Source organism: Thecamonas trahens (genome assembly GCF_000142905.1).
Source record: "Thecamonas trahens ATCC 50062 unplaced genomic scaffold supercont1.62, whole genome shotgun sequence".
NCBI lineage: Eukaryota > Apusomonadida > Apusomonadidae > Thecamonas > Thecamonas trahens.
Genome location: NW_013657618.1, coordinates 94,314 through 104,413, shown reverse-complemented (window position 1 = coordinate 104,413; position 10,100 = coordinate 94,314). Strand labels below are relative to the sequence as shown.

Below are 10,100 nucleotides of genomic sequence, written 5' to 3'. Positions count from 1 at the left end.
CCCGTACCTACCCCTACCCCCCTACCCCCCTACCCCCCCTACCCCCCCTACCCCCCCTACCCCCCTACCCCCCCCTACCCTCCCTCCCTACCTACCCCTACCCCACCCCTCCCCCCCCACCCCCCCCCCGCCCCCGCCCCACCATCGGAAACTTCCCATTCAATTCATGGTCGGTGGGGAAAAGGGAGGGGAAGACGGGTGGGCGAGAGTGGTGGTCGAGAGACCGGCTCGGGTCCCACACCCGACGCCAGAGAAATCAGTCATGGAGTCTCAGGGAACCCTCGCACTTGCTGGCAAGCGGACCAAGGGCGCAGATGTTCGTTCCCAGAACGGTATGGTATATGTTAGAGAGTGAGAATGCCTGTTGTTCGGCGAGGAGAGGGGCGAGAGTCTTGGCGCCTCTACGTAGAATCCCGCAAAAATTGCCCCTTCCTCCCTCCCCCACGCCACCCCCTCCACCATTATGGCCGTGGTACACCTTGTGCAACAAGGTCATGCCCATGCTCTCTGTGTCACTCGAGGCGAACCTCCTTGTCCACTCTGCTCAAATCCTTGCTTCCTCCCATGCCGTCTCGGAGACTGCCCGCCAAAACTTGCTCCCCCTGCCCCCCCCACCGTCCCGCGGGTCGCCGTCGGGCGGGCGCGCGCCGGCGGCCCATCCACCGACGAGCCGAGGCTGGCTGGCGAAGAGGAGGGACGGTGGGGGGGGGGGGGGGGGGGGGGAGAGGGAAGGGAAGAGGCATAGGGAGAGCTAGAGCGAGAGAGGGGATGGGCATCTTGCTAACTATGATCTTGGTGTGTGCGTAGTGCTGGCGGTCAAGGCTGTGGCCAACGTGGTCCGGTCGTCGCTTGGCCCGACTGGGCTCGACAAGATGCTTGTGGACCAGATTGGTGAGGTGACCATCACCAACGATGGCGCCACCATTCTTCAGTGCCTTGACGTGAAGGAGCCGGCGGGGCGTGTGCTCGTCGAGCTGGCTGGTCTGCAGGATGCTGAGGTCGGAGACGGAACGACGTCTGTGGTTATTCTCGCCTCCGAGCTCCTCGAGCGGGCCAACGAGCTCATCAAGTCCAAGATTCATGCCACGACCATCATCTCGGGCTTCCGCCTCGCGACACGGGCGGCAGTCAAGTACATCGAGGACGTGCTTCAGTCTGACGTAGACGCCATGGGCGAGGACGGCCTGCTCAACGCGGCCAAGACCTCGATGTCGTCCAAGATCATCGGCAACGACTCGGACTTTTTCGCCCGCATGTGCATCGACTCGATGATGGCGGTGGGCAACGAGTACGGCAAGTACCCGGTGGCTGCGGTCAACATTCTCAAGGCGCACGGCAAGTCGTCGCGCGAATCGTTCCGGGTCAACGGCTACGCCCTCAACGTGCGGCTCGGCTCGGAGGCGATGCCCAAGCGGGTGACCGACGCCAAGATTGCTCTCCTGGACTTTAACCTCCAGAAGGTGCGCCTCGGCCTCCAGGTCCAGGTCCTCATCTCGGACCCGGAGGAGATGACGGCCATGCAGACGCGTGAGGCCGACATTACCAAGGAGCGTATCCAGAAGATCCTGGCGGCCGGCGCTAACGTCATCCTCACCACGGGCGGCATCGACGACCTCTGCCTCAAGTACTTTGTGGAGGCTGGCGCCATGGCCGTCCGCCGCTGCTCCAAGGTCGACCTCAAGCGCATTGCCAAGGCCACCGGCGGCTCGGTCATCCTCTCCATGGGCGACCTCGAGGGCTCCGAGACCTTTGACCCGAACGACCTTGGCCAGGCCGGCATTGTCGAGATGGAGCGCGTGTCGGACAACGAGATGATGGTCATCCGCGACCCGCTCTTCACCAAGGCCGCATCCATCGTCCTCCGCGGCGCCAACGAGTTTATGCTCGACGAGATGCACCGCTCAGTCCACGACGCCCTCTGCGTCATCAAGCGCGTCCTCGAGTCCAAGCGTGTTGTGCCTGGTGGCGGCGCCGTCGAGACCGCCCTCTCGGTCTACCTCGAGAAGTACGCCACCTCGATCTCGTCGCGCGAGCAGGTCGCCATCGCCTGCTTTGCCGAGGCCCTCCTCGTCATCCCCAAGACCCTCGCCATCAACGCCGCCAAGGACTCGATGGAGCTCGTCGCCCAGCTCCGCGCCGCCCACTCGGAGGCTCAGGCTGCCGGCGGCAACCCCGCCCTCGCCCACACCGGCCTCGACCTCAAGACCGGTGCCGTCCGCGACAACATGGCCGCCGGCGTCGTCGAGCCCGCCATGGCCAAGGTCAAGGCCATCAAGTTTGCCGCCGAGGCCGCCGCCACCATCCTCCGCGTCGACGACATCATCCAGCTTACCCCACCTCCCTCCGAGGAGGAGATGCGCCGCATGCAGCGCGGCGGGTAAGTTATCTCTTTAACAAACTCTGTCTGTACACCTCCAAACACGCACCATCCTCACTTGGCCTCATACCACGTCTGCGCGTGCTTGGCATCGACCTCAAGCCGAACCTTGAGCGGGACGCCGAACGGATCCTCCATGAGGGCCACAACCTCGGCGAGCGCCTCGTCGGCGGCCTCGGCCGGGCCCTCGAGGATGACCTCGTCATGGACTTGCAGAAGGAGCTCGTAGCCGAGGTGGGTGAGCTTGGGCGAGGCCTCGATGCGGAGCATGGCGGCTGTGACAATGTCGGCGGCGCCGCCCTGGATGGGTGTGTTGATGGCGGCGCGCGCCGCGTGGCCGCGCGCAAACGGCTTGCTCGACCGCAGCGCCGGCAGGTAGCGGCGCCGGCCCATGAGCGTCGTGGTGTACCCGCACTGGGTGGCCTCCTCGATCGTCGCCTCCTGCCACGCCCGCACCTCGGGTCGGTCGGCATACCACAGGTCGAGCGTCTGCTGCGCCTCGTCGACGGTGACGTCAAAGTCCTTTGCGAGGCCGATCGGCGTCTTGCCGTAGGCGATGGAAAAGTTGAGCACTTTGGCCTTGCGCCGCTCAGAGGCAAAGACGTCCTTGACCAGCGGCTTGGGCGCCGCCGCCCCGTCCGACGAGTCCCACTCCATCAGCACCTCGCCCGAGTCGAGCGCCTCCTGGATGTGCCCGTACATGCCGAGCGCCGTCCGCGAGTGAAAGTCGCCACCGAGCTCAAAGGCCGCAATCATCGACTCGCACGACGCCATGTGCGCCAGGAGCCGCAGCTCGAGCTGCCCGTAGTCAGCCACAATGAGCGTGCGCGAGGGCGGGACCCGAAACGCGTCGCGGACCCGATACCGATCCTTCTCGAGCGCAGGCTGGTTCTGCAGGTTCGGGTTGCGTGCAGAGAGCCGCCCGGTCTCGGTGTTGAGATTGAGTGAGCAGTGGATCCGCGACGCGTCGTCAGTCATGGTCTGGAGCGGGATGATAAAGTTGGAGAGCAGCGTGTCGATGGCCGTGACGTTGGCGAGCGCGTCTAGAGCGACGCACGCGTCGTGCCCGGGCGTCGCCGACGCCGCAAACGGTCGCTCCTCGCCGGTGGCGCCGGCTGCGGCTTCGACCTGCTCGTACGCCGCGCCGTAGCTGTTGACGCTCGCATCGTCGAGAGTAGGATCGACAATCTTGCCGGCGAGCGCCGAGACGACGGCCGACGAGACCGACGGCCAGCCGGCGTCGGTCGTCTCGAGCGGGCTCATGCCGAGGCCGGCGATGGCGAGCTCGCGGTGCTTGAGCGGCTTCTTCTTGCCTTCCAGAATGATACCCTCGGTGTTGAGGATCTTGAACGCGCGCTCGCGCGGGAGCTTCTCCTTGGTCTTGGCGTTGGCGCACGGCGCAAAGAGCAGCTGCGTCTTCTGCAGCTGCGACGCAATGTTCATCCGCCGCGCGCCAGGGGAGACAGCATCGGCCCAGTCGAGGAAGGCACGCTCGTGGGCGTCGCGGTCGTTGATGGCAATGGCCTCGGACGCCGCCAGCTGACTCGCATCGACCCGGATGCCGCGCGCCTCCATGTTGGTCAGCAGGGCGCCAAACGGCCTCCAGACGGCGTTGTAGAAGTCGAGCATGGTGGCCGATCGCGGCTCAAAGCCGGCCGGCAGCGTCATGGTGTTGGGCCGCCACGGCGTCGCGGCCAGCAGAGACGCTAGCTCGAGGTAGAGCTCGTGCGTCGCCTGCGTGTCGTACGTCGAGTAGTGGATCCACTTGCTCACCAGCCGCGCTGATCGCTGCACGGCGTCCAGCTCGGGCACCACAATCTGCTTGCCAGGCTCGCCGTTGGCCTTGATCTTGCGCATGCCAAAGCTGTCCTTGATGCTCACCTTGGGCGCCGCCAGCAAGTCCTCCGACAGCGCTGCCAACGAGTACCCGCGAAGCTTGCGCGATGAGTTCCACAGCCGCGCCATGTGCAGCGTGTCACCACCGAGCCCGTCCACGGCAATGCCGTGCCGCATCAGTTGCGCCTTGTCAAACGAGTAGTTGTGCCAGACCTTGGGCACCTCGGGCGCCTCCAGAAACGGCGCAAAGGCCTCAAGGCAGCCTGAGGCCTCATCGAGGTTGTCGATCCACAGCCGCGAGCCTGCTCCAAAGTCAAAATCGCGCCCTGCGTAGACAGAGAGGCAGATGACTCGCCCGGCGAGGTACGGCGAGGTCTTGGCCAGCGATGGCGCGCTCCGAACACCCGTCGCGCCTTGCCCGGCCTCGCCCTTACCCTCGCCGTCACCGTCGACCGCCTCGTCAGCCGACATCACCGACTCGACATCGCATGCAAACATCCGCTCCGGATGAGCCCGTGATAGCTCGATGAGCGCCGCCGCCAGCTCGGCCGCCTCGTCGGGCGTCCGCACCACCGTGACATCAGTGGGGAGACCATCCAGTTCGACCGGCCGGCCCAAGTCATCGTTCCGCCACACCGCGCGATCGCCGGCCACGCCCACCTCGGAGACACAGCGAACAATATCGCCATCGCTCTCATGGGCCTCGGCCTGAGCCTGCGCTCCGAGCTCGACCTCACCGCCTGCGTCGGTAGCAGCTGCTCGTCTGCCAACTGCTGTGGAGAACGAGAGCACCACCTGATGATGTACAGCGCTTTGACGACCAGCTGCCCACTGCTGCGCGAGCACCGAGTGCCGCAGCCAGCTGAGCCGGCTTCTCCATCCATACAGTCGGAGCATGGGCGGTGGAGGGAGAGCAGTGGCAGACGAGCTATTCCGTCCTTGGGCGGGGCTCGGGGGGAGGAGGGGGGGGGGGGGGGGGGAAGGGGGTGATGGGAGGGAGAGAGGGTCTGGCCCATCGGAAGAGGGTTGTGGCTCATGATGAGATGGTACGATGTAAGCGTGCGCGGCAGCAGAGCGCTTGATGTCGAGAATGAGCTTGTTGATGGTCGGCGGTGAGTGCGGCCGTGTCGCGTTGGCAATGCTGTTCATCGTACCCATTAATAATCGTTGTTAGCCAATAATAATCGTACCAGAGGAATCGATGGGGCTCACTCATAGCTATCATAGTGGACAATCGTAGCCGCCGAGCGATGCGAGGAATCGACCAAAGCAATCATGGCCCTCTTTCAATGGCGGTAGGTGGCCACGGACAATCGACACAGACTATCGATGCGGTATTGAACGGGTAACTCGTAGCCGCCTGAGCAAAGCAAGGTAGCTGGCACCTTACTTTGCTGAGAGCTCCAATGGCGTCAACACAGTCGGCTCCAGAGGAGCGGGAAGCCACCCTCCCTCCCATGAGGTAACGATGCGCAACGACTACGACGATGATGACGGGGCGCGCTCTGGGTGCCCAAATCGCACGCTGATGTCGTGTGTACGCGAGCACACGGCTGCAGCTCATGTACACACGGATAACCGTGCCAATCGGCACAATGTGCTGGCACTGAACGCCAGTGTAGTGAAAGCAAGGAGATACGATCCCAAGCAGTATAGCCAGCGGAGCGACCGCTCGGCCGGCAAGCGAGAGAGTGTTTTGGGTGCATCGAAGCATTCGATCCGTTTGTTCGAAATTAATCGTCGGCTTGGCGTTTGGCTCTTGCAATTATCGTTAACGTTTGCCAATCGTAGTGCCTTTCACCTCACTCTCTCGATCCGACCGCTCACACCTTCCTTGCTCGTTTACTCGAGAAGGAAGCTACAGAAGTTGGGTACGAGTTACTCCTTTGCTCGTCCGGAAAGCCGTCGTCGTTTCTGGACGTGGTAAGGAAGAAAAAAGAGCGTCCACATCATGGAGGTCGTCGGCTCTTCGGGTACGGCGCACGGGTGAGAGAGCGAGAGTGAGAGAGAGTGAGAGCGAGAGAGAGTGTGTGTGTGGAGCGGACGGGTTGTGATCATGATCGTGATCGTAGCGGGTCTCCTCCCCCCCCCCCCCTCCCTCCGCCTCCCCTTCCTTTGCAGCTCCCCTTGTCCGCCCCCGGACTTCACAAACACGTTGCCACGGAGTAGAAGCACACACCATGCACCTCCTTGGCTCACATATTCCCTGTCTCCTTGCTCTGGAACATGCGTGGTTGGTGTGACCTCTGCCGCTGCCTGTCGCTGTTTTTTTTGCCCGCCTTCCAATGCGACTCGGAACGCTCGGCGCGAAACTGGCGGCTGGTCGCCTTCTCCCTGCCGCGACCCGCGGCCTATGCCGTCCTCTGCTGGCGGGAATATTGGTCCGCGGCGCGTGCACATGCGATTGTGGGGGTGGCATTGATGTTGCCCGGTACTTTGGGCCCTTTCCCCGCTCCTCGGCGCTCTCCTCGGCGTGGTTTGCCCCCCCCCTGCCGCGGCGCCGGATGGTGCGGTTGTGATGGCGACTTGCTGTTCTCCCGCACGGGCGCACGGGTGCGGGTGGCTTGGGTGGTGCTTCTGCGGGTGGTGTGGACGGTGCGTGGGCGACGGCTGCGGGTGTGGGGCGACAGCGGCTGATGTGGGCCGTCCTTTGAGCGTGGGCACCATGGATGTGGCCCGTGGCGAGGGCGAGAGCGGCCCGGGCGGGTGCGGGACGGCGAGCGCCCCGGGCTCGCTGAAGCGCAAGCGGGACTCGGAGGCCTTGACTGGTGCTCCGGGCGCTGGCGGAAATGCCGGAGCTGTGGCTCCGGGTACAGAGGGCGAGAGCGAGAGTAAGCGGGCCAAGCTGCTGTATGGCGGAATGGCGAGCGCAAGCACGAGCGCGAGCGTCGGCGGGGCTGCGGGTGATTCTGCAGCGCCGCCGGCGCGTATGGCGGGACCGGCGTCGACGTCGCTGCTCCCGCGCGGGCCTGGCGGGAGCGCAGCCGGCGGAAGCATGGTGGGTATGAGCGGAGCGCCCGGGCGCCCGGCCGGGTTTTCGCCCGAGACCTCTGTGACGCCGTCTGTGGCGCTCGAGTGGGACTCGCCGCAGCGGCCGCGGAGCTCGACGTGGTCGACCGAGGCGGCGTCGCCGCCGCCACCGGGCTCGACGTCGCGGCGGACGCCCGGCTCGCGGGTGGCGGCGCACTACGACTCGGTGGCGGCTGGAGCGACGCTAGCGGCTCGCCAGTCGTCGCCACTCATTGCGCTGCGGGCGGTGAACAACTTTATGAAGGCCAACCTGCTGGGCGACTTTTGTCGCAAGCCAGGCTTCCGGGTCCTGGACATGGCGTGCGGCAAGGGTGGCGACCTGTTCAAGTGGGCCAAGCTCGGTGTGCGCGAGTGGGTCGGCGTCGACATTGCGCGCGGCGCCGTGAACGAGGCAGTCTCGCGGTATAACGGGATGAAGGAGCGCCGGTTTGTGGCGCGGTTTGTGGCTGCTGACGCGACCCGGGTCCCGATCTGGAAGCATATCGGACCTGTGGCCACCGGCGGGGCAGGCTTTGACCTGGCCTCGTGCCAGTTTGCGCTGCACTACGGATGTGGCTCGGAGGCGCACGCGCGCATGATGCTTTGGAACATTGCCGCCTTTCTCAAGCCGGGCGCCCACTTTGTTGCCACAACCGTCGACGAGGCTGCGCTTCGGTCGCGGCTCGCAAAGTCGCCCGACAAAATGACTCTCAGCAACGAGCACTTTTCGCTCCGCATGCACGCGCCGCTGCCCGCCTCGGACAAGGACCTCGACTTTGGCCTCGGTTACGACTTTGCCCTCGGCGACCTGGTCGACTGCCCCGAGTTTGTTGTTCCCACCGCCAAGCTGCAGGCCGTTGCTGCTGAGTTTGACCTCCAGCTCGTCTTCTCGGCCAACTTTTCCAAGATGTACGACAAGTACAAGATGAAGGCCAAGTACAACCGCATGCTGCCCGCCCATGCCTCGCAGGCCGAGTGGGACATCATCTCGCTCTACAAGATCATGGTCTTCGCCAAGCGGACCGGCAACCACATCCTCGACCAGCCGGTCAAGGCCATGTACCCGCCGCTCAACATCGACACTGCTGTCACTGTGCTTGGCGACGACTGATCTCCGTCCACACCACCACACCACACCATACACACCAACCATCCTAGCCTTCGTAACAAATCATTGTCCAACCTGCTGTCTTCTTGGCCGTCTCCCTCTCTCCCCTCTCCGCCGCGTACATCTCACTCTCCCACACCGACCATGGCTGCATCTCTCAGTGTGATGATGGGGGTGGCGCTCATAGTCGCGATCGCGGCAGTCGCCGCGGCAGCAAGTGTCGGTGACTCACTAGACGGCGCCGGCGGCAGCAGTAGCAGCAACAGCGGACGGGCAGCGTGGCGGTCGTTGGCCAGATCGGACAAGTTCTTGGACGGATTGCTGACGTAGGGGCACGGCGGAATACGACTATACTAGACGATCGACATCTCGGGCTTTGATGCGCTCTCGCAGCTGGTTGGCCAAGCCACGAGTGGGGAGGATATGCGGTAGGTAGTGTACAAGTTCTCGGACACAGCCGTGGACGAGGTAGTGCGGGCGGCGATGGCGACCACCAACAGCCTGGTGTTGCGGGTGGTGGCCGACGAGAAACAGAACCCGCCAGGCAAGGCCACAAGCAAGATCAACCTGCTCATTCGTGAATTTGGCAAGAATCGGGTCAGAGCACGGTTTTGGCCGGGCGACACGCCCCACACCAAGCTGTACCTCTTTGCCCAGGCAACAATCATCGGCTTCATCAACCTCCCCACCTCGGGCCTCCATCCCCAATGTCGAGTCCTTTGTTGTCACCGCCAACATGGCCGCCGCCAGGCCGGACGTCGACCGGATCGGTGCCGCCGGTCCACCGCTATCCGGCCCCGAGTCCTCGCTCTACGCCCAGGCCGAGGCCCTGTTTGACGCCTACTGGCAGGCATCGCTCGCGTGTCCAAGCACATCTGGCGCACAGCGTGTTTAGTGCCATCCTCGACCGAAGAGGCGGAAGCAAGGAGGTCATCCATCTCACCGAGCGCACTGCGATCTCGTTCACCGTTTGGCTGATCTTGCACGTGCTTCCGCCCAGAGCTTGCGGCCAGAGACCGTCTTGCTGGCGTGGAATGTGGGTGGATGTGGAGGAAGGGGAACTTCGCTTGAGACAGCGAGCGACTCGCGGGCACGACCACACCCACTCTCTCGCACACTCACGCGCATCGTCGGGTGCACACTCGCGGGCATACTCGCGCACACCCTCGAGCTCTCTACGCATCAGCTTCGAGCTCCTTCCGGGTAGCATCCTCGAGAACGTCGAGATCAACAGCGTCCTTGGGCAGCTGAATGTAGCGGATGACCGAGCCACGGACAAAGCAGTTTGTGAGCGAGACGAGATGGGGGAACTTTGCCTCGTCGTCGACCTTGACATCGTTGAGCTTGCAGTTGAGGAACTGGTCGACAGAGTGGAGCGAGCCCTCGATAGTCAGCCCGTTCTTGAGCTCGATGACCACACGCTGGTCCACCAGTGTCTTGAAGAACGAGTAGAAGAGCTGTGGGCCAGGAGGGGTGAGTGCGGGGGTGAGGCAGGAGAGGGGGGGGGGGGGGAGGGGAGGGGGAGGGGGAGGGGGGGAGGGGGGGAGGGGCGCGTACCATTGTTGTATGGGTTCGGGGTTAAGTGGGTCGTAGTTGTAGTGTGTGGTGGTGGTGGCTTGGAGTCCTGGCTGTGGCTTGGGCCGAAAGCGAGTCGGTTCTTCAGCGGGTGGCTGGCGGGCGGTGGCGGGTGGCTGGCGGGCGGTGGCGGGTGGCTGGCTGGGGGGGCAACCCATGCGATCCGCTTTTCGTCCTGCCCACCCCCCCATTGAA

The 10,100-nt window shown here is 64.2% G+C and overlaps 5 protein-coding genes across 5 annotated transcripts in view; 4 read left to right on the top strand and 1 right to left on the bottom strand.

Annotated features, from left to right (window-relative positions):
• The first annotated feature begins 247 nt into the window (after positions 1-247).
• Positions 248-2,425, top strand: AMSG_10631 (T-complex protein 1 subunit alpha). The gene is made up of 2 exons (XM_013897888.1): positions 248-332; positions 808-2,425. The coding sequence occupies exons 1-2, from the start codon at positions 263-265 to the stop codon at positions 2,379-2,381; spliced, it is 1,644 nt and encodes a 547-aa protein (XP_013753342.1). The 5' UTR covers positions 248-262; the 3' UTR covers positions 2,382-2,425.
• Positions 2,376-5,362, bottom strand: AMSG_10630 (DNA polymerase A; the record flags this gene model as incomplete). The annotated part of the gene is made up of 2 exons (XM_013897887.1): positions 2,376-5,008; positions 5,264-5,362. 2 exons carry the CDS (start codon positions 5,360-5,362, stop codon positions 2,432-2,434), a joined length of 2,676 nt encoding a protein of 891 aa, XP_013753341.1. The 3' UTR covers positions 2,376-2,431.
• Positions 5,363-6,017: 655 nt separating this feature from the next.
• AMSG_10629 (mRNA cap guanine-N7 methyltransferase 1) lies at positions 6,018-8,333 on the top strand (the record flags this gene model as incomplete). The annotated part of the gene is made up of 2 exons (XM_013897886.1): positions 6,018-6,186; positions 6,844-8,333. The coding sequence occupies exons 1-2, from the start codon at positions 6,165-6,167 to the stop codon at positions 8,331-8,333; spliced, it is 1,512 nt and encodes a 503-aa protein (XP_013753340.1). The 5' UTR covers positions 6,018-6,164.
• Positions 8,334-8,813: 480 nt separating this feature from the next.
• AMSG_10628 (uncharacterized protein) lies at positions 8,814-9,225 on the top strand (the record flags this gene model as incomplete). Its single annotated transcript, XM_013897885.1, has 2 exons — positions 8,814-8,927; positions 9,046-9,225. The coding sequence occupies 2 exons, from the start codon at positions 8,814-8,816 to the stop codon at positions 9,223-9,225; spliced, it is 294 nt and encodes a 97-aa protein (XP_013753339.1).
• Positions 9,226-9,740: 515 nt separating this feature from the next.
• AMSG_10626 (developmentally-regulated GTP-binding protein 2) overlaps positions 9,741-10,100 on the top strand; it is a gene marked incomplete at both ends in the record, with an annotated part of 2,161 nt that continues 1,801 nt past the window's right edge. Inside the window, one exon of the mRNA XM_013897884.1 lies at positions 9,741-9,764. Coding sequence (XP_013753338.1) covers positions 9,741-9,764 — 24 coding nt within the window. The remainder of the gene's footprint in view (positions 9,765-10,100) is intronic.

Bases quoted from the DNA above. Each gene is read 5' to 3' on its own strand.
- AMSG_10631 (XM_013897888.1), top strand. From the start codon at position 263: ATGGAGTCTCAGGGAACCCTCGCACTTGCTGGCAAGCGGACCAAGGGC. The intron at 333-807 runs GTATGGTATATG...GTGTGTGCGTAG, and splicing joins AGATGTTCGTTCCCAGAACG to TGCTGGCGGTCAAGGCTGTG.